At 38.3% G+C, this 18,448-nt stretch overlaps 3 protein-coding genes and 1 long non-coding RNA gene across 6 annotated transcripts; 1 reads left to right on the top strand and 3 right to left on the bottom strand.

Moving 5' to 3' along the window:
• Nucleotides 1-129: 129 nt before the first annotated feature.
• On the bottom strand, nucleotides 130-2,177 carry LOC103943366 (small heat shock protein, chloroplastic-like). Its single transcript, XM_009353653.3, has 2 exons — nucleotides 1,737-2,177; nucleotides 130-1,318 (listed from the first exon to the last, which is right to left on the bottom strand). Exons 1-2 carry the CDS (start codon nucleotides 1,975-1,977, stop codon nucleotides 891-893), a joined length of 669 nt encoding a protein of 222 aa, XP_009351928.1. The 5' UTR covers nucleotides 1,978-2,177; the 3' UTR covers nucleotides 130-890.
• Nucleotides 2,178-4,375: 2,198 nt separating this feature from the next.
• On the top strand, nucleotides 4,376-7,450 carry LOC103943511 (protein IQ-DOMAIN 17). 2 transcript variants are annotated; one of them, XM_048570977.1, is made up of 6 exons: nucleotides 4,376-4,904; nucleotides 5,030-5,162; nucleotides 5,430-5,744; nucleotides 5,886-6,101; nucleotides 6,220-6,378; nucleotides 6,478-7,450. In XM_048570977.1, exons 2-6 carry the CDS (start codon nucleotides 5,037-5,039, stop codon nucleotides 7,285-7,287), a joined length of 1,626 nt encoding a protein of 541 aa, XP_048426934.1. In that variant the 5' UTR covers nucleotides 4,376-4,904; nucleotides 5,030-5,036; the 3' UTR covers nucleotides 7,288-7,450. The 2 variants fall into 2 exon arrangements, with proteins under 2 accessions (XP_048426934.1, XP_009352096.2); XM_009353821.3 differs by having other exon boundaries at nucleotides 4,376-5,162.
• A 1,029-nt stretch (nucleotides 7,451-8,479) lies between these two features.
• On the bottom strand, nucleotides 8,480-12,340 carry LOC103943367. Of its 2 annotated transcripts, XR_007253362.1 has the most exons (5): nucleotides 12,189-12,340; nucleotides 12,041-12,076; nucleotides 10,902-11,460; nucleotides 10,160-10,390; nucleotides 8,480-8,829 (listed from the first exon to the last, which is right to left on the bottom strand). It is a non-coding gene; the product is annotated as an uncharacterized LOC103943367 (long non-coding RNA). The 2 variants fall into 2 exon arrangements; XR_007253361.1 differs by having other exon boundaries at nucleotides 10,160-11,460.
• On the bottom strand, nucleotides 12,341-17,652 carry LOC103943368 (the record flags this gene model as incomplete). The annotated part of the gene is made up of 14 exons (XM_009353656.3): nucleotides 17,203-17,652; nucleotides 16,339-16,389; nucleotides 16,025-16,261; nucleotides 15,644-15,742; nucleotides 15,489-15,544; nucleotides 15,241-15,352; nucleotides 14,761-14,931; nucleotides 14,257-14,514; nucleotides 13,888-14,100; nucleotides 13,599-13,802; nucleotides 13,388-13,513; nucleotides 12,955-13,260; nucleotides 12,725-12,823; nucleotides 12,341-12,649 (listed from the first exon to the last, which is right to left on the bottom strand). Coding segments are annotated over exons 1-14 (2,355 nt in total), but the record flags the coding sequence as incomplete, so codon positions are not given.
• Nucleotides 17,653-18,448: the final 796 nt, after the last annotated feature.

Here is an 18,448-nt window from a genome sequence, read left to right as displayed (position 1 = left end):
TTTATGATGGAACCTCAATTTCATCCTGGTATCAGAGCAAGGTTGTCCACGTGTGAAGCCCAATGGCTACACATGCTCCATGTCACCTAGTTGTTGTCCACGTGTAGGCTTGAAAATCCACCACACATGCGGAGTGTGTTGAGAGTTGTCCCACATTGGTGAGGAACAAGGTTTGCTATGTGCTTATATGATCTTGGGTTACTCCTCATATTGCCAATTAGTTTTATAATGAAATCTTAATTTCATCAATATCACAGAATTAATTCATGTTCTTTTTTTTTTTTTTTTTTTTGGCTCATCAAGTGTGAGTACTATTTTGGCCTTTCCCAAATATAAAGGTTAGATGGATTCATGTCCTTACCGATCTATCTAGAAGAGATTTTTCAACGTATCTAAATATAGGACCGTACCCATACGTTATTACGCAAATGAAGAAAAACTTATTTTTTTAAGCGTGCATCTATTTCTACGACAATATGTGCTCGTATTTAAGACACCTCTCCACATATAGGGTTTAACCGTTTAGGGTTCAAAAATGCATAGACTAGATTATACTGTAACAACTTGATAAGCGAATGTTAAATAAAAAATTCAGACGATTTGGACCTCGAGCTCCGATTTGGGTCAGTAAGCGGCCCAACTTGGGAATCAAGCCTGAATTTTGTTAGTTCCGAGCTTACGCCTGCCAAAGCTACTCTCGATCCATTAATTATGTCACCTGTATCAGTGGCTGATTTTCGATTTTATTTGGGATTTTAATACTACATATGTTAGAAACAACTTTGTACAATGCAACAAAGCACAAGTAAAGAGACCAAAACAACACACAAAATCAAAAGCCACAAGATCTAGTACGTACATGCTCGCATTCAAAACAGATGAGGTTTTTTTCACTGTATTGCAACATCAATAACCTTGCGTTCAACTTTGGTCTTAGGAATAGCTATGTAGAGAACACCATTCTTGAGCTCCGCCTTGATCTTGTCCTTCTTCGAATTATCCGGCAGCTGAAGCCGGGTATTGTAGGAGCTAAAGCTCCTGCTCGACCACGAATCGTCCCCGCCTTCTTCCTTCTTTTGCTCCCCCTTTATAACTAGCACATCGTCCTCAACCGACACCTTCACGTCCTCCTTCGAGAGCCCCGGCATGTCAAAGCGCATTTTGATTTCGTGTTCGTCGTCTTTGATGTCCCATGGCGCACGAACTTCCCCTGCTGCTTTGGTTCTGCCGGGGAATGCCACCGTGTCTCCGAAAAGCCGGTCCACTGTGTCCAGCATTTGCCGCATTGTTCTCACTGGGGCGAGGGGATCCAATAGACCTGCAAATTAATTTGTACCATTTTCGTTGATTATAGCTAAGCAATATTTGATCGCTTTGGTTTTTAAGTATCAACTTCTGGAACTAGAAATCACAATCATGTGAACAAATGAGATAAAAGCTGAAGAAATTTAATAAAGAACAAACTCGGGGTCAAAAGACAAAACGTCATATACATAGAATTTGTGTGGCTATAAACGTAGAGATGTGACATTTAAAAACAAATAAGAATTTAGAAATTCATGTCAATTTTACTGAACATCCGTAATAAGTTTTGTTAATTACAATGATGTTGACACATTACGGTATATTAATATTTCGTAAGGTCGTTTGTTTTACAGCCGGATTAAGGTTCATCTTAGGACTTTCCTTTGTTACCCTCTGTTCAAAAAAGTCAAATTTGAGAGTGTTAGACTTACCAAAAGGAGAAATGTCCACAGCCGAACTCATTGGCCTCCTCTCCACATCAGTCCCTTGGTTGCCCTGATTGACTTGCACGTCCAACTTGTCTCCACCGGCCTGAGCTCTCACCACTGGCAGCCTATTCTGACGCGTTGGAAAGGTGGCGGATGACGGCAGAATGGCGTTTGCTTTGATTGAAGACCTTGCTTTGTTTGACAACAAAGGTGACGAAGAAGACAAAGCCAATGCTGAAGCCATAGTTACTATTAACAACACAGAAAGTTGTGCACACGGAAAAAATGTACGAAATCACACACTTAGTAAGCTTATCTTTATTGGGAAATTACAACTTTGAGATTTCTTGTTGAGGTAGGGAGTTATCATTGTGCATAATATATATAGGTAATGGGATCGTGGGAAGAAAACTTGGAGAAGGGTCTTGAACGTTTGAGAGAGAGAGAGAGTTTTCTGGACCTAACACTTGTAAATATAACATTTTTCTCGTCTGTCTGGAAAGATCCATTTTCATAGAATGTGATTTTGTGATTAGACACTTGTGGTTTTAAGACATAGAAATGCTAAGAGGATTTTTTAAAAAAAAGAAAATTAATGAAAAATGTTTAAAACTTTGAGTTTTAACGATGAGTACAAAAGAAAGGTTAAAGTGAATAGTATCAGATTTGACTTTTTAGTGTAAAAATATGATTTTTTGTTAAAGTGAATAGTATCACGGATTTTTTGTTAAAACTCTCCTTTAAAAAGTGAGATTATTTACGATCTATTCGTAACTTCATGCTTTTTGTATAATGTTTTATACTGTTAGCACGATATTGATGTTAAGTGACGGAAAACACATAAAAAATTATATTTTTGAGATAACTTTCTTAGTATTTCTCAGATATTTTCAAATGAACCCTCGTTTTGTAGTGTGTTCTTTTTCAGTACAAGGTTTTACCACCTTCCCTACAAATCCATCTGTCTTTTTGCTCCTTGTCGCTTAACCTATGTGTCGGCAAGATAATAGAACATCCCCGATTAAAGAAAAGTGTAAGTGGCAACTCTCTAAGCAGGAAGGAGAAGAAAGTTCACGCCGCTCTAGCGATAAGATGTCTATATTTTAAATTGATTATACACTTTTTACATAGACTTATGCGAGAACATTAAAGCATTGGACAATGTGTAGGTTCTAATTATTTTATTGATGTTTAAATAGGTGACCAACTGATGACTTAACCGTGGCACTTCATCATTTTCGAAGGTCAGAAAGGCTTATAATAAACATTTCAGTTTCTTTTTACCAACATCATATGGTTCTTTAGCACTAGGAATAAACGGATGTGCCATGTAAAATTCATCGAGTGGTTTGTTGGTTCCAATTATTTGGAAAATGATCATTGCCGGATCTTTTTCTAGGGATTCCGTGATCTCACTCATTCATCATACATCATGCAATCAGAAATCATTTTAAAATTTAAAATTTAATATGAATAGTATCTAATAAAAACTGACCGTACAATATACGATAAACGAATAAGATCATGAGATCCCTATAATCCTTAGGTTGAGGATCCTTTTCCCAATTATTTGACAAAGTTAATTAGACATTAGAGGCATGCTTGATTTGTTTAGAGTAGCTATTTGCCAAAGTTAAATAGGCATTATGATCCCCTTTCAACATGACATAATCATTCACGGGCTAGCAAATAGCAATAGGAGCTGCTCTGAGTCATTAGACCACCTGGAGGTCCTGTGGATAATTCGGGTCCCATTTTCAAGTGATGCAGAGTTTTTACTTTTTTGGCTAGAAATTTTTTCTTTAAAATTTTTAATTTTTGATTCCCGCAAATAGGATGCCACTGGCCATTGTTTGTTGTTTCTCGTTCGTGATGTTTGTGGAAGGACTGTTCTCCAGCAACTGACTTTAAATATTCACCTACCCTTAAACACACAGAAAGAAAGGAGACAGAGAGACCAGAGAATCCGAGAAACCGAGAAACTTTGACTGTTCTACTGAAAGAATGAAGATTTGTTTTTTGGATTTTTTTTGTGAGATTTTTAAGATTTTCATATCACGTCTATTCATCGTATATTGTGTTGTCAGAAATTATTTTATATATTTTTATTTAAAATTAAACATGAACATTACTTGACGCATTATTTAAGGATTCCAGAAATCCTCACAAAAAGAATCTGAAGAGGATCCTCATCCCTACTGAAATACCACTATTTTTTCTTACTTTAATGATTGCATGGTTAATCACATTTTATATTTCTAACTTCCAATAATCTTGCACTTCTGTAGGCTTGCAGCATCTATCCTAACACACACGATCTCATGGCATCACATGATCTGTTCGAGAAATTTTGGTTATGCTGTTTGATTAAGGCAATTTTCATATTGGTTTGAGATCAATATGAAGTCAAAAGTGGGGATCAAATCACATGATGTCTCATATTTTTGTAAAAATTATAGGAAAACTAATAAAAAAGATTTGAAAACTTTGAGCTTTAACGATAAAGATAAAATAAAAGGTAAAATGAATAGCATCAGATTTGACTTTTTAGTTTAAAAATGTGATTTTTCGTTAAAATAAACAGTACTGTGAGCTTTTCGTTAAAATTCCTAAAAATTATCTTATAAATGACGTAGTCCGAATTCTTCTACACAAGTTTTCCTTTTGATTAAGGAAGATTCACTTACACTTTTGAAGGTTTGGGACACCATAACTCTAACGTCTATGTTTCATACAAAATCCGCTCCTAGTTTATGATACAATTCTTTCATGACTCATTGAGTTGTTGATGAAAAACATAAAAATAAAAAAAGCAAAAGGTAAAAGCCCTCCTGCCCATCTTTACTTCAGCTTTCTGCAGTATCGAGAGTACATACTCTTTCATGTTGCCTCCAAACTCTCTCTCTGACACAGTGCCCCATTAAATTCCCCCATGCCACAAGAAAACACCGTTCCCTTTGTCATTATATACTGCAACATAATGTTAACGTTGCACTTACATGTATATACACATACATACATACATACATACATACATACAGACAAGGCCTGCACTGCAGCTGCTGCTCCTCTCCTAAATGCATGAACTAGCAGAAGCATAATAACCCCACTCGCAGAGCACATAGTTTGTTCTCTCTTCCTCTCTCATTAATTACATCTGTGCTTCTGAAGGTAAGGCATTTATTTTAAACATACCAACTTCTCAAACAGGAAGCTCCTATAAAGAAATTCCCATGCTTCATTATTTCATCACCTGGTTTTACTATTATTGCTGTTTCTGAGTTTTTACTGGTCAGCATTTTCATGGGGAAGACTGGAGGGAGCTCCTGGTTGACCGCGGTCAAAAGGGTTTTCAGGTCTCCTACCAAGACTGACAGAAGCAACACTAGGAGGAGAGAAGAACTGCAGGAACAAGTGGAAGAAGAAAAGGTAGGGTTTATATGCAATCCAGAGTGATGATTTTCGCACTCTCGTTTTCTCTCTCTGCATAAATGGAAGGACAATGAGGGGCGGAAAGAGAAGTAGCGCAGAAGAAAAAAAGGGGAGTGTGAAAATCACTACAGCGAAAAATGTGTTTTTGTTTAATTTTTACGTATGCAGAAACCAGAAAAGTTGCTTAGTTGGAGTTCCCATTTTCTTTCTACTTTGAGATCTGTGACTTGAGTGGTTTTTGAGTTTTGGGTTTTGTTTTTGCAGAAGAAAGGAAAACGGAGATGGATTTTTGGGAAGCCTACGATCCAAGAAACGTTTATACAAGTACAACATAGTGACAGTCCAAGATCTGCTGCTGATGGCGGAGCAGCCACTCAAAATGCAACTATGGCAGCTCATGATGAGGCCCGTGATGCTCCCAGAATGGCGGTGGCCCCGACAGCAGCTGCTCAGGCAGCAGTTGCCACAGTGCAAATGGCGGTCAAAGCTGTTCGTCTTACTAAGTCTAACTGCAGGCCTTCCATTTTCGTTAGAGACTATGCTGCAATTGTTATTCAGACTGCCTTCAGAGGATGTCTGGTACTTAATCATAATTAGTCAATAATTAATTAAGTTTTTCCCTCCCGTAATTTAGAGTAGTTTAAAATGCCGCATTGTCACAAATAACTTGGTAGCTAGCTGGTGCATGTGAGTATTAACTAATTTGATTTGGTTTTGAAGGCTCGAAGAGCTCTTCGGGCGCTGAAGGGGCTGGTGAAGCTTCAAGCACTGGTGAGAGGCCACAATGTTAGAAAGAGGGCAAAGATGACTCTGCAATGCATGCAGGCTCTGGTTCGAGTGCAAGATCGGGTTCTTGACCAACGAACGAAGAGGCTTTCGCATGAAGGCAGTGCAGATTCCATTTTCAGTGATCCCGATGGCTTATGGAGATCCATAGTAAGATATTAACTAATTTTTATGTCAGGCGTCAATGCAGTCGAAAAATTAGATTGTATACAACTAGTGATACTACAGATTTGCTGTGAATGAACCAATTGTACCGTATGTAATGCAGTCAAAAGACGAAGAGAGTTGCGCCTTGGATGATCTGATCCATTGGGACAATTTGAAACCGAAAACATTGGAGCAGATTCAAGCCATGTTACAGAAAACCAAGCAAGCTGCCTTGAAGCGTGAAAGGAGTACCAGCCTTGCTTATGCCTTCTCTAGCCAGGTCTTTGATCCCACCACAGTTTTCTGCCTTATTAATTTTTACAATGTAATCAGCTCATAATTTGTACTAAATTGTGTGTATGGTCTCATAAAAATTAAGAAATTGAGCAGTGGTGGTAGCGGTGACGAAGATGCTGGTGAGCATGAGGAGCTAGAGGAGAAATTTAATTTGCTTGATGGTTGGACAAGAAGAAGGCAACGTGAGATCAATGCAGGCAGAGCTTCATGTGATCAAAGAGATCCCATCAAAACCGTTGAAATCGACACTTCTCGACCTTACTCTTATTCGAGTGCCCCGAATTCCAATTTCAGAATCAAAAGATCAGATCAATATAATTATCAGAGCCATCATCTGCAGTATAATTATCGACAGCAAAGAGTTCCTCAGTCATATCCAGTTGCCTCTCCTCAATCACCCGTCACGCCATTTACTTCCATGGCAAGAAATCTACAAGTGCACTCGGCTAGTCCTCGTTGCCTTCGGGAAGATCAGAGGATTAACCACCCAATGCCACCACCTCACACTCCCAACTTGAACTTAGGCTCAACTAATTACAACCATGGATTGATGGGGGTGCCAAACTACATGGCTGCTACAGCATCAGCCAAGGCTCGGATTCGGTCTCAAAGTGCACCAAGGCAAAGGCATTCAGCAAGCGAGATGGAAAAGCCAGGATCCGCGAGGAAACGCTTGTTGTTTCCAGCTCCTCATCCATGTGGTGATAGCAGTGCTAATGCTAATGTTAATGGTGGTTCAGATTATAACTTGGGGAGCCCTAGATATAACAACGGCATCAAGGGAGGCCTTGTAGTTCGAATGCCGCAGAGGCCTAGCGTGTCTTCTTGTTATACAGATGGTGAAACCTCTCCAACTTCCAGCAGCGAGCTCAGAAGGTACTGGTTGAGGTAATCAAGCAGAAGTGTGTAACTGGCAAATTTGACACATGATTAGGTACTGGTGGTTAATCTGCTAACTCAACTTCAAATGCACAATATGTGATTAGAGGAGCAATTAACTTAGCTTTTAAGCTTTCGCTGGATGCTTTTATTCAATATATAAATCTCGTTTAATATCCGAGAATTGTGGGACTATAAGCCATTGGTGCATTTTGCTCCCAACAAAGCAGCAACGGCTCACTATCTCTCTTATTGGGCACATAAGCAACTGATGCTAGCATAGTCTCTGCAGAGAGAGAGCAAATCATGCTCTCTAAATCGATGCAGCCGGATACTGAACAAAGTTGATGACTTCATTTTTTATCGTCTTTCTGCTAAAAATAGCATGAACTGAACAATGCATCAGCAGCAACCACGAGCTGATGGCTCAATGGTAAATGATAGATTACGAGGCTTCCTTAAAATTAAAAACTGGAGGTCTCGGGTTTGAAACCCGCTGCTGGTGTGAAAGCCAGACTTGTGGCCAGGGGAGGCTGAAATGCCTCTATGAGTCTTCCTAACCCCTGAAAGGGGTGGATAACCGAGATTTGCCACCAGTTGTCTTCCTTTTAAATTAAAAAAAAAAAAAAAAAAAAAAAAAGGCATCAGCAGTGTCTTATAGTATACAACTCGAGATATTTCCCCGACAACCCGCAGATGGTGATCACATCATCTGCATTATGTGTGCGAACTTTTTCAAGAACTGAATCACAAAGATGATCCCTTCATCCGAAACAAACAAATCAAGCAACGGCAATGCACATCCAAAAACGTTTGGCTCCTCCTTGCAGCCAAATCGTAACTTCAAACTTTACATTTTGCAGTTATATCAGAGATTTTGTGTATCTGGTTAGATTGCCACTTGTAGTTACGGAGAAATAACTCTTTACACAAAAGGAGCCGATAGTGTTCATACGCACATCACTCTCAAGTAATTTCAACTCTCTTTAAAATCTTGCAAATGATACGAATTTGAAATCATTCTACCCAACAAGTCAGAGCAGACGAATCTCACATAAATCAGTCAAAGTAGGTACATAGATCCATAAATATGTATGGGCGGAACCTGAGAGAAACTTCGGTAGAGTTGTCTGTAACATCATATTTTTTGCAATCAACTCCATTCGCAGGGAAGTTTATGACCATGAAACACGGCAAACACAAAATACTCGATGAAACAAATTTATATCCGAAAGTAAAATAACCTCTCGTCGATGCATAGTATCTCTCAGAGCTACTGACAGTTTTCATCTGATAAAAATACAAACTACTCGATTCCTGTAGTAACAGTAGAAGTCAGTTATGTCATTATTATTCTTTGTAAGGGTGGAGAAACGACAGAGAAACCACCCGCATAATTCGAAGAAACAAAAAAGATGTTTGGAGTCACAAGAGAGTTGCAGGTAGCATTCTCAAGGCATCTACTCGGATGCTTCTGCAGGTTGTGGAGCTTCCGTTGGCTTTAAACTTTCAAGAGCTGAAATTCTTCTATCCAATGATTCATGAGGCCTTTCACCTGGAGAAACAAGGGAAAAAATTCACATCTCATCTATCCTTTTCTTGCTATTTAAATGCCTAGAAATTATTACACACAAAAATGGTTGTAAAACTGCACGAAACTAAAAGGCCAGTAATAGTGGCGATCCATCTTGTAAACAGAGATCATTCAACGCAGAATCATGTAAATGAAAAAACAAAATAGCATATCTCGGGCAAAAGCCAGATTTTCCGGGGTTCCACCAGAATTTCTTCTACTACCGACATAATTAGCACTACGTCAGAAATGCTTCTTAGGAGGTAGGTTTCTCAAAATATGAGTCGGCAAAGTGAATAGAAACTTATAGTTTACAAGTGTGAGTATGTGGGTGCACGCATGAGTAAACAGTTTTAAAGCACAGATTGCTTTACCGACAATTCCAGCAACATCGTGTTATGAGCAAAATTTATTTTCCCATGTCAACATAACAAACTGTTCAAATCAAGGTTTCTTTTCTTGTTCTTAATAGTAAAAGAAAACCTTATTTCACACCAGGAGGATTCATACACGATTCAATTTGGAGATGCGTTCGCATAGCCTATAAGAATATACACATAACCCTAATCGGTTGAAAAGATCGAGTAGGGTACCCGCTAAAATCAATATAAATGAATACAAGTAGACAATCAATGTATAACTGATTTCTCTAAAGAGAACCCATCAAAGCTCACAACTAACCGGTAGAAAACAAGGATCCTAAACACGATGCAAAGAAGGAAAACATTCGAATTACCCGAAAAGAATTAGGAAAAGGAATAAAGCATTGCTGGTTTTGATTCATCCACGACCAATACTGATTATCATCGGTGTAACATAATTGATCTTCATCGTCATCTTACCAACATTATGTTTCCAATTTTCCACCGTCGAAGAACAAAACTTAAACTACTAAAAACGAACACCGAAACCGCCAAATAAATGTCACCAACGCCCTCAAGAATTTCAAACCCCTCACTCCTCCTAAACAACCGAAATTGACTTACTCAGCAGCAATTCATGACATTGACCAGAACAATTATGCATTAATTCAAATAATAATTAACTAAAATGCTCATAAATCACTTCTGCAAGTTCCGTTTTTAACTTTTAATATTCAATTTTTCAGCTCAAAAGGAGGAGGATTTTCCCTTAATATCACAGAAAACAACAAATCGTGTCCAACCCCATTTCCCCAATCAACTCAAGATTCAACCTTCCGTCATCACGCGAAGATGGGAAGGTTCCCAAATCAACAAATTGAACAAAACCCAAAGAAAACAGAAGAAGAAGAAAAGATAGAACCCTAAGAATTGCAGAAAGGAAAACGGACCTGTTGAGAAATAGAGTGGTGGGCGACCTTGTAATCGTTGTGGAGGATGTAGAGACCCAGAAACGACGCCACCGCAGCTCCGCCGAAAAACGACGCCATTCTCACTCTCAGAACGTAACCCATCTTTCTTCTTCTCCTTCCCCTTTCCTTCTTCCTTTCGCTTTTCAAAATTGATTTCCGATCGACAATATTTAGCCCTCGACTAAAGCGACGCCGTTCCAACCTACCCACCTTGTAGCATAAAACGAACCGTTTTGAAGTAGCATGATTTTCCAAATTTTGAATGTTTTCTTCGAAATTTAGTTTGGGCATATTTGGACACAAAACAGAGAATTTGAACTTGAGTGTATAAAACATTAGGGTTTGTTCATTAACGTTTTTCAAAACAGTTTTTCGTTTTGCATAAAATTAAATTACCAATCATTCTCAAATCATAAAAATGCAAAATTCTATTTTTTGTTTACAAAACAATTCCTCAAAAATCATTTTACGAACATGCCCCCATTTGGCTACTTAGTACTACAATATAACTGTATTTATCCTCACTACGTAAGTAAGAGATCTTAAACTCAAATCTCATAAATAGTAAATTCGAAATCAAATTGTCCCCCAACCCCAAGTGTAAATACTAAATACCATAACATCAAAAATTCTGGCCCAGTCGATATTTGCAACTAACTTGTTCCAATAAATATGACATTAATATTTTTATGCTAAAAGAAAATTATGATTTAGAATCTACCTGACGGAAAATTCAAACTGGAGTGCAAGAGGCGGACAAACTGCGGTATAGCAAGAAGCACAAACGAAACAAAGTGGGCTGGGCTTCCAACACATAGAAACCCAGTTAGGTTTTTCTCAGCCCAATAAAGTAAAAATAAGGAAAGAGAAATAAATTAATGTTTAATAAAAATGTTTAAAGGATCCATCATTTCATCCAACAACAAAACGGGCAGACTTTTCATCCAGATGCGCACAGAAGCAATTTTGTGCATGAATATCATCATCACCTGCACTGCAGAGACATTTTGAGTTTGCAGTCTTTTGACTCTTTTCAGTATTATCATCAAACAGTCACAACCTAAAGCTTTTGAAGAACCGAAAAAACAAGAAACCGAAAAAAGGGCAAACATTTCCAGTCAGAAAATTCCATGAAGTGAGCTGCAAAGATTGATGGTCTGATTCAATCTATGATGAATATGTATTCTCCCGCGTATCCTGTTGCCGTCCCAAAATAATCTTCCGTCCACGCTCTGGTCCACAAATTCCAGACATAAGGTGGCGCGATTCCCTGCTCTCTCCTGCCAAACACCAAACATGTTTAAGCTGCATTGCTATAGGGAAGAGTAAATTTCAAATTTGCATCATCCTCGCAAGCACTATCATAATCACGTTTAATCAGTTAGGACATTTTCGGTACGGGGGTTTGAACTTTGAACTTAACTACCAAGTAAACCTATTTATGAGCAAAGCCACCCTTATGAAGTGGATTGCTGAGCCTTCAATGGAAACGGTTAAACAAAAATATAGATAACAAAAGCAATGCTTAAGAATAGTAGTTTATACCGAAAACGCAACGGTACATATCTTTAAAGCCACTAGCATAAGATTATAAGATGTGGCCCCCACACACGCCGGTAGCCTCAGATAATAGTGATCAACAATATGTACATAATGACTCATACTACACTCTCTTATATCCGAACTGAAAACCCTTTATGTTAAGGAAACCAGGAGCATACTAATACTGATCCACCAATTAATTGACAGCTCAGAAAACTCAACCACCGGTAGACAAGATCAAACAAATGAAACATACAAATTCCACAAGATTATATCACGAAGCAGTAATACTTTAACTATTCGAGTAATTGTACTTACTATCTTCTGGAGGTAAATGCAGCAGCATTGGTCATCCTGTCAAAGTAACACATCTAATAAGTTACACGGTAATAAAGCAATAGCCATAACTACTTAATTCATCACAATAAAAAAACTGCAGCGTGTTCAATGGGTTAAAAAGGTACACCTGCCATGTTTCCCAACAGCATTTGAGCTCAGCCGGCCATTAGGCAAGCCTGAGCTTTGGGTACTGTTCATGCTTGATCTATCCATAAGTGCTCCATTTCCACCATTCATAAGTACAGATGACTGGCTTGGCCTAGTGTCAGGGCCATTCGATTCCCAAGAATCATTAGATTTGCTCAAAATCTTTACATTTGAGAAACCTCCAGGAATGCCAAAGCTTAACCCATTTAATTGCTGATTCTGCTTAACAGACTGCAAGTGATTATCATTTGCATTTAAAGTTGATATCTTCCTTGAGCGGTGAGTCTGTGCCACTGGAGTAATAGCCACGGAAGGCAAAGATGAAGAGTAGGGAGATGATGCAGCTGCAGCAGCAGCAACTTTTGCAACAGCAGCTGTAGCTGCTATCATCTCTTGCGCTCCTTCACGAAGCTGAATGTAGTCGCCCTCAATCACAAATAACTGAAAAACAAAAATTAAGGTCCTTATGAGATAATATCCATCTATGCAAAAACAGACATTTTAAATCATACTCACTTCATGGTGACCAGCCACAAAGTCATCAAGCTTTCCGAACTTTTTCTTGTAATCATGCCAGTGTAAGGGTGCAAGCATCTTTCCTAGCCTATTCGGTAGCTGTACTCAGACCAAAGAACATATATTATGAACTAATCAGTTGCCGACAAGAAAGGGTTTTAGATAAGTTGCGGAGAAAATAAAAATGTCATGCTAACTACAAAGACCTAGTAGAAAATAGGTAGGCTCACCGTTGAACTGATACGAATTCTACCACCTGCCGGAATTGTGCGAACCATGCAAGCCAACAATGACCTTTCATCAAGAAGTGCAATTTCCGAAGTCTGTCCCCCTGCCGCATTTGCATGCCCAGTTGAGACAAATGCTTCGGGCAGAACTGAACTAGTGGCATTTTCAATTGCAGTTTCCTTCATATTGACTGAAGGAATTGAATTATCAGATTTTAACGAATTGGTAGTAGAACTTGGTTGTTCTGCAGTTAAAACTTGTCCATCCAACCCATGATCAGTCGAGGTCTGAACATTTTGCTCCGGTACCTGTTCAAAAGCAAGTTAGTCTGAACTTCTTCCCTAGTTACCATCTGCACTATAACCAGACAGGCTGGCTGACCACAAAGCTCCAGCCAGTATAGGGACATACCAAAAACAAAAGAAGCTTATCTACCTTGGTTTCACTGTTCTGTTCAAGAGATTCCAATCTTAAAGCATTGCGGAACTGGGAGGAAATTTGTTGCAAGCTCTGATCAGGTTGGGATGAGACCAAATAACCTCTATCAATTGACTCAATAACCTGGACCAAAATAATTTCGGTGAATCCAGTGAAATTGCACACAACATAAAATAACACTACGTAATCATCATATACAAGGCAATACCTGTGCTTCCCCAGTAGATGATGACAAGACAGAATCAGGCTGTGCCCCTTGGTTAATTTGAGCATCCAAATAGTCTTGTTGAAGAAATTGCCCATTACCAGATGTTTCATAGTTATAATTTGCATCTGGTCTTATTAAGTTTGGATCATTTTGTGATGATGGAAGCTCATTCTGTGTAGATATCTGCAAACCCTCAGACGGAGCCTTAAAAGAGAAAATAAAGAATATAAGTCTGTTATCGTTGTAGATTAAAATAATCAGGACAGAAAAGATGTATTCCTCTGAGCACCTGTTGGTTTTGCCACTGTTGGAGAGATGATATTGCAGGTATCGAGTGAAAATGACCAACATGAGATTGAGGAACATGTGGTGGGACAGAATGGGGCACCCCTTGTTGATGCATAAGAAATGGATGTAGAGCAGTCACTTGTCCAGGGGGAAGATAGGAAGGCATCCCAAGTAGAGATGATGGTGAAATTGGAACCCCAGCAACATGGTCGATCTAATAACGATCCAAAACTTAATGTTATGGAAATAATATAAAAAATAGCTAATTCAAATTCCTACTTGCGATTTTTTTTCAAAAAGAGGATCTTAGCCAAAAAGCAATAAAAGTTCCAAAGCTACTAACAGGAGAACAACAAAAGCATGCCGCTACCTGAGTTGATGCGTTTCCAGTTGAAGCAAATGATGAAACATCGTCTGAATTCCCATTTTGGAGGGGCCCTGTATTTCCATTTGATGTATTCATATCTAGCTGGTTTCCGTTGTTCTGACCAAATTGAGATGCATCCTTTGAATTTGATTGTGTCAATCGTGACTCATCAGTGTAAGCTCCACTCCTTTCTCTTGCATCAGCCAGCTCAAGTTGTAGCTGTTGTACTGTATGCATATGATGTCTCTCCATCTCAGCAAACTGAAATCAGTGAGCCAAAAAGGAAAATATCAAAGACGTGAGCAAACTTTGAAGAAAACAAAAACAGTGTTTAATTAAGTATAGCACCAACATCACATATGATTTGACATAAGTTTTGGAAAAATTCGGCATATAGACAAACAGACAATTTGCGGATGCCCATGTCTGAACGTTCCCGCAAGTTTCAAATTTTCAAGAAAAGAAAATACCCTGGAAATGTGACAGAGAAAGAACAAGTAAACCAACCTGTCTTTGGCAACCAAGCCAGAGTTGATTATATTGTTCTGTACGTTCCCGCAATTCAGCTTGGATTGTAGTTGACTGCAAGGCATCCATTTCCTGAACACGGGTGATCCAAGCTTGGGCCTCCCTCAACCGTTCATCCTTAAAATGGATGGCTTCTTGAGCAAGCCTATGCTGAAAATATAAACACTATCAGGCACAGGCTGCACTCACATTGCATCTCTAGATCTAAATTAGCATGAAACTTGCAGAATATTAACCAAATTTGTTCCAATTTGAATGTCACTTATATTTCAGAGTCTGACCATTTAAAACAACAGCACAGTAGACTTCGTTCATTCAGAGAATGAAAAATAGTAGAAAAGCACCTCGTATGAAACTATGCATATTCTAAATATATGTACCATTAAGATGTGTTAAAACTTGAGTTGCTAACTTCTACTTCAGTATGGCTATACAAGTGCATCAGATAAATCAACAGACCTGTTCCCGCAGATCATTAAGCTGCCTCTCTTTTTCTTGAATATGCTCTTGGAGGTCATGTAGTTGTTGTATGTGCTGGGTTCTTTCAGCTTCCGAATGGTCACGTTCCCTTCTGCAATAAACAGTAACCCATTAGCATGCAATGGTAAAAGACAAGAGCTCGATTTACATCTAAACAAAAAGTAAGAGCATTCTTGGAAAAGAGCTTAGAAGTGCAGTGAGCAGGTCTTCAACGAATAGACCAGTACCTGATATTTGCTAATTCTTTGTTCTGTTCTCTAAGAAGGTCTTCTTTAGCCCAGGCCTGCCAAAAGATTATGAAAATCAAAATATTAAGAATTTGCAAATTATTCACTCAAACAGCTCAATTAAAACATATAAAATACACAAGCATTCAATTTACCGCTTCATTATCTAGTTTGATAGCATGCAGCTCTCTATCTTTCTCGTCCATTTTCCTTTCCAAATCATGTATGGTCTGCTCCCTTTCATGGAGTTGCTCCTGCACAGTATATAAACCCACAGTTGGTATCTAATTTCACGCATATATCTCAAGGAAATCATCTAACAATCAAATATGCCCACAGATTGGCTGATAACTTTTGAGCTTAAGATTCCACATATGCACACCAAATGTGGAATGTGCATGTGAGATTGCAAATCAGAACAAGCATGCTAACTTCGATATTTGTTACGTCTCATGAGATTCATGTAATTGCAATATAAAAAAACCCTATCATCATCATACACATTACAAATTACATATCCTATTATCAATCAAAACCTGAAGCTTGGAAGCAGCATTGGCATGTTCCTTTATTTGAGCATCAAAGTTATGTTGTATTTCCATTATCTCGGATCTTGCAATGATTTGAGCTTTAAGATCAATCTCCATATGCTGTAGTTCCTCTCTTTGTCTAGAAATGTCTTCAATCCGCTGTTGCAGAAGGCCATGATCTAAAGTCCCATCTACTGTGATCGAACAGAAGTCCACATCAACTGGCTCTCTCCCTTGCTGCACCTTGATAAACAACAAATCATATTCACTTTCGTTCAATCCTTTAGAATACAAGCTAATACTAATATCAACATCCTTACCTCATATATTGTTCTCTCATCTGATTGGCCTAGCTTTGATCGTTCCAACTCCTGCATATTGGAATAGGCCCGTTCAAGAACAAGATAAAGGAAAAGCAGCAAATACAAATGATAAACAAGTAGCACTAAATACTTTAAACAAACCAAGGAGCAAAATTTTAAAGTACCACATCTTAATCAGCTAACAGCGATGCTCACTGAAGAACCTTAGCCAATGCTAAAACTTAAGTTATCCTTTTTTTCCATGAAGTTCTTCATTTCGAGCAAATAAAGGCAATAAACTCACACTACTAGTCCTAAGAATTTTGTAAGGAGCATTATTACTGGCAGTACACTGAACTTTATATATCCAATTCCCGATCATTCAAACAAAATACGAGTCGTGAAATTTCCTTCATTTTACCCATCGGTTATTTTTACCAAACGAGAGACATGGTTACTTCATTCAAAATATATCCATATTCACCAAACAATTCCCCTTCAAGTTTATTTATAACAATCTTCTAATGTCAAAGTGTGAGAGCAGCAACCACATTTCCCACCAACCCACGAACACCAAACCCAAAAACTTAAACCACACTATAAATTAAATAAGAAAAACGAAGTGAACAAAAACCACAAATAAATCAACGAATCCTCACCCAATTAAAAATGGTTTCGCATACTTAATCCCAAACAAATAAAACGAGAAACATAACATGCAATTTACAAACCCTAATCATATTTTTAGTTTTAACTGAAGGGTTTTTCACAATCCAAACCCAATTTAAAAACCCACTGTTCTAAATTCCATTTCTTTTCTCTTTTAGCATTAATTACACACCCAATAGAACCCAATGCAAGTGCTTTTGAGCAAATTACTACCTCATCCCCGATGTTTCGAGCCGAATGATGGTCCGAGACGGCGCGCCACTCTTTGCGGGATGGCGGAGGTGGCATCGGCATCGAACTACCGAGCGCAGCGGCCGCAGCCTCCATTGAATCAGAAGCTACGGTACTACTCAAACTCGCTTACTCACTCAGCTCAGGAAAAAAAAAAAGGGAAAAAAAAAACCTAGGGTTCGAGAGGCTCAAAGAAAAGGGGGAAATGTAAAACCTTGGAATTGCAGGGATTTTCGAGACGAGAGAGACCGGCAATGGAGTTACTCCACCAGAGCGATAGAGAAGGGGAAGCACCTGGACGATTTGGAGTGTTTTGCGATTGGAGGGTTTTGGAGGGGTTGATATGTAATTTGAGAAGAGTTGACGACGGAGAGAGAAATTTACAAGCAGGTCAGGCTCCCGCCATTTATAGGGCAAACTTCACTACCATCGCATGATTGCCAACGCTTTCCAGTGGCGCGTGGCGATACACCTTTACTTCTTTAGATTTGTTTTTTAATTGAGATATTTATATAGGGTTTTATCGCTTATAACTCGACGCGAAATAAAGATACCATGTCAACTCGTTAACATTCGAGTTGATATCAGATCACTGTTAAAAACTCGTTAAATGTGAAGAACTAAAAAATATAAGAAAATTTGAAACGAGTGCAAACGTCAAGCTTGATGCCATAAAACAAACTTCCGGGATCCATTACAATTTTTTTTTTTAAATACAGGCAATTTAAAGAAAACAAATTAGAAATGCAAACAATCTTATGGCTTGTTTAGTACTATTTTTCTTGAAATACTTAATGCTCATACGCACTTTTATAATTTCGAATTACAAATCTTTTATACCAATAGTCAGAAAGTACTTTTATAATCGTACCAATAGTTAATAACATTGTATGTTAGACTATTAAGTCATCAAAACTGGATTGAGATTCACTCCTGATCTCTGTGTTTGAAACCCGCGGACCAAGAGATCTGAATCACTAAATTTCAGTCACACAACCTCATTAGCCCATTCTACTGCCCAACTTCACAAGAATCCAAAAACTTAACATCCCAGATTCCTTTCTCTATCTCTTGAAGTACCCAAATCTCTTCAGTCTGCAAGCTTCAGATACAGAAATCCGGAGTAGATCTCATTTCATCAAAACTTCATCATTGGCTGATGGGGTTTTTTTATTTTTTTATTTTTTTATTTTGAACAGTCATTGGGTGATGTTATATATTATTGTTG

Source organism: the organism of the source record quoted next, unplaced genomic scaffold (assembly GCF_019419815.1).
Source record: "Pyrus x bretschneideri cultivar Hongxiangsu unplaced genomic scaffold, Pyrus_bretschneideri_v1 Contig57, whole genome shotgun sequence".
Classification (NCBI taxonomy): Eukaryota; Viridiplantae; Streptophyta; class Magnoliopsida; order Rosales; family Rosaceae; genus Pyrus; species Pyrus x bretschneideri.
This window is presented reverse-complemented; position numbering and strand designations above follow the sequence as displayed.

Bases quoted from the DNA above. Each gene is read 5' to 3' on its own strand.
- LOC103943366 (XM_009353653.3), bottom strand. From the start codon at position 1,977: ATGGCTTCAGCATTGGCTTTGTCTTCTTCGTCACCTTTGTTGTCAAAC. The intron at 1,319-1,736 runs GTAAGTCTAACA...ATTAATTTGCAG, and splicing joins TGTGGACATTTCTCCTTTTG to GTCTATTGGATCCCCTCGCC.
- LOC103943511 (XM_048570977.1), top strand. From the start codon at position 5,037: ATGGGGAAGACTGGAGGGAGCTCCTGGTTGACCGCGGTCAAAAGGGTT. The intron at 6,102-6,219 runs GTAAGATATTAA...TATGTAATGCAG, and splicing joins ATGGCTTATGGAGATCCATA to TCAAAAGACGAAGAGAGTTG. The intron at 6,379-6,477 runs GTCTTTGATCCC...ATAAAAATTAAG, and splicing joins CTTATGCCTTCTCTAGCCAG to AAATTGAGCAGTGGTGGTAG.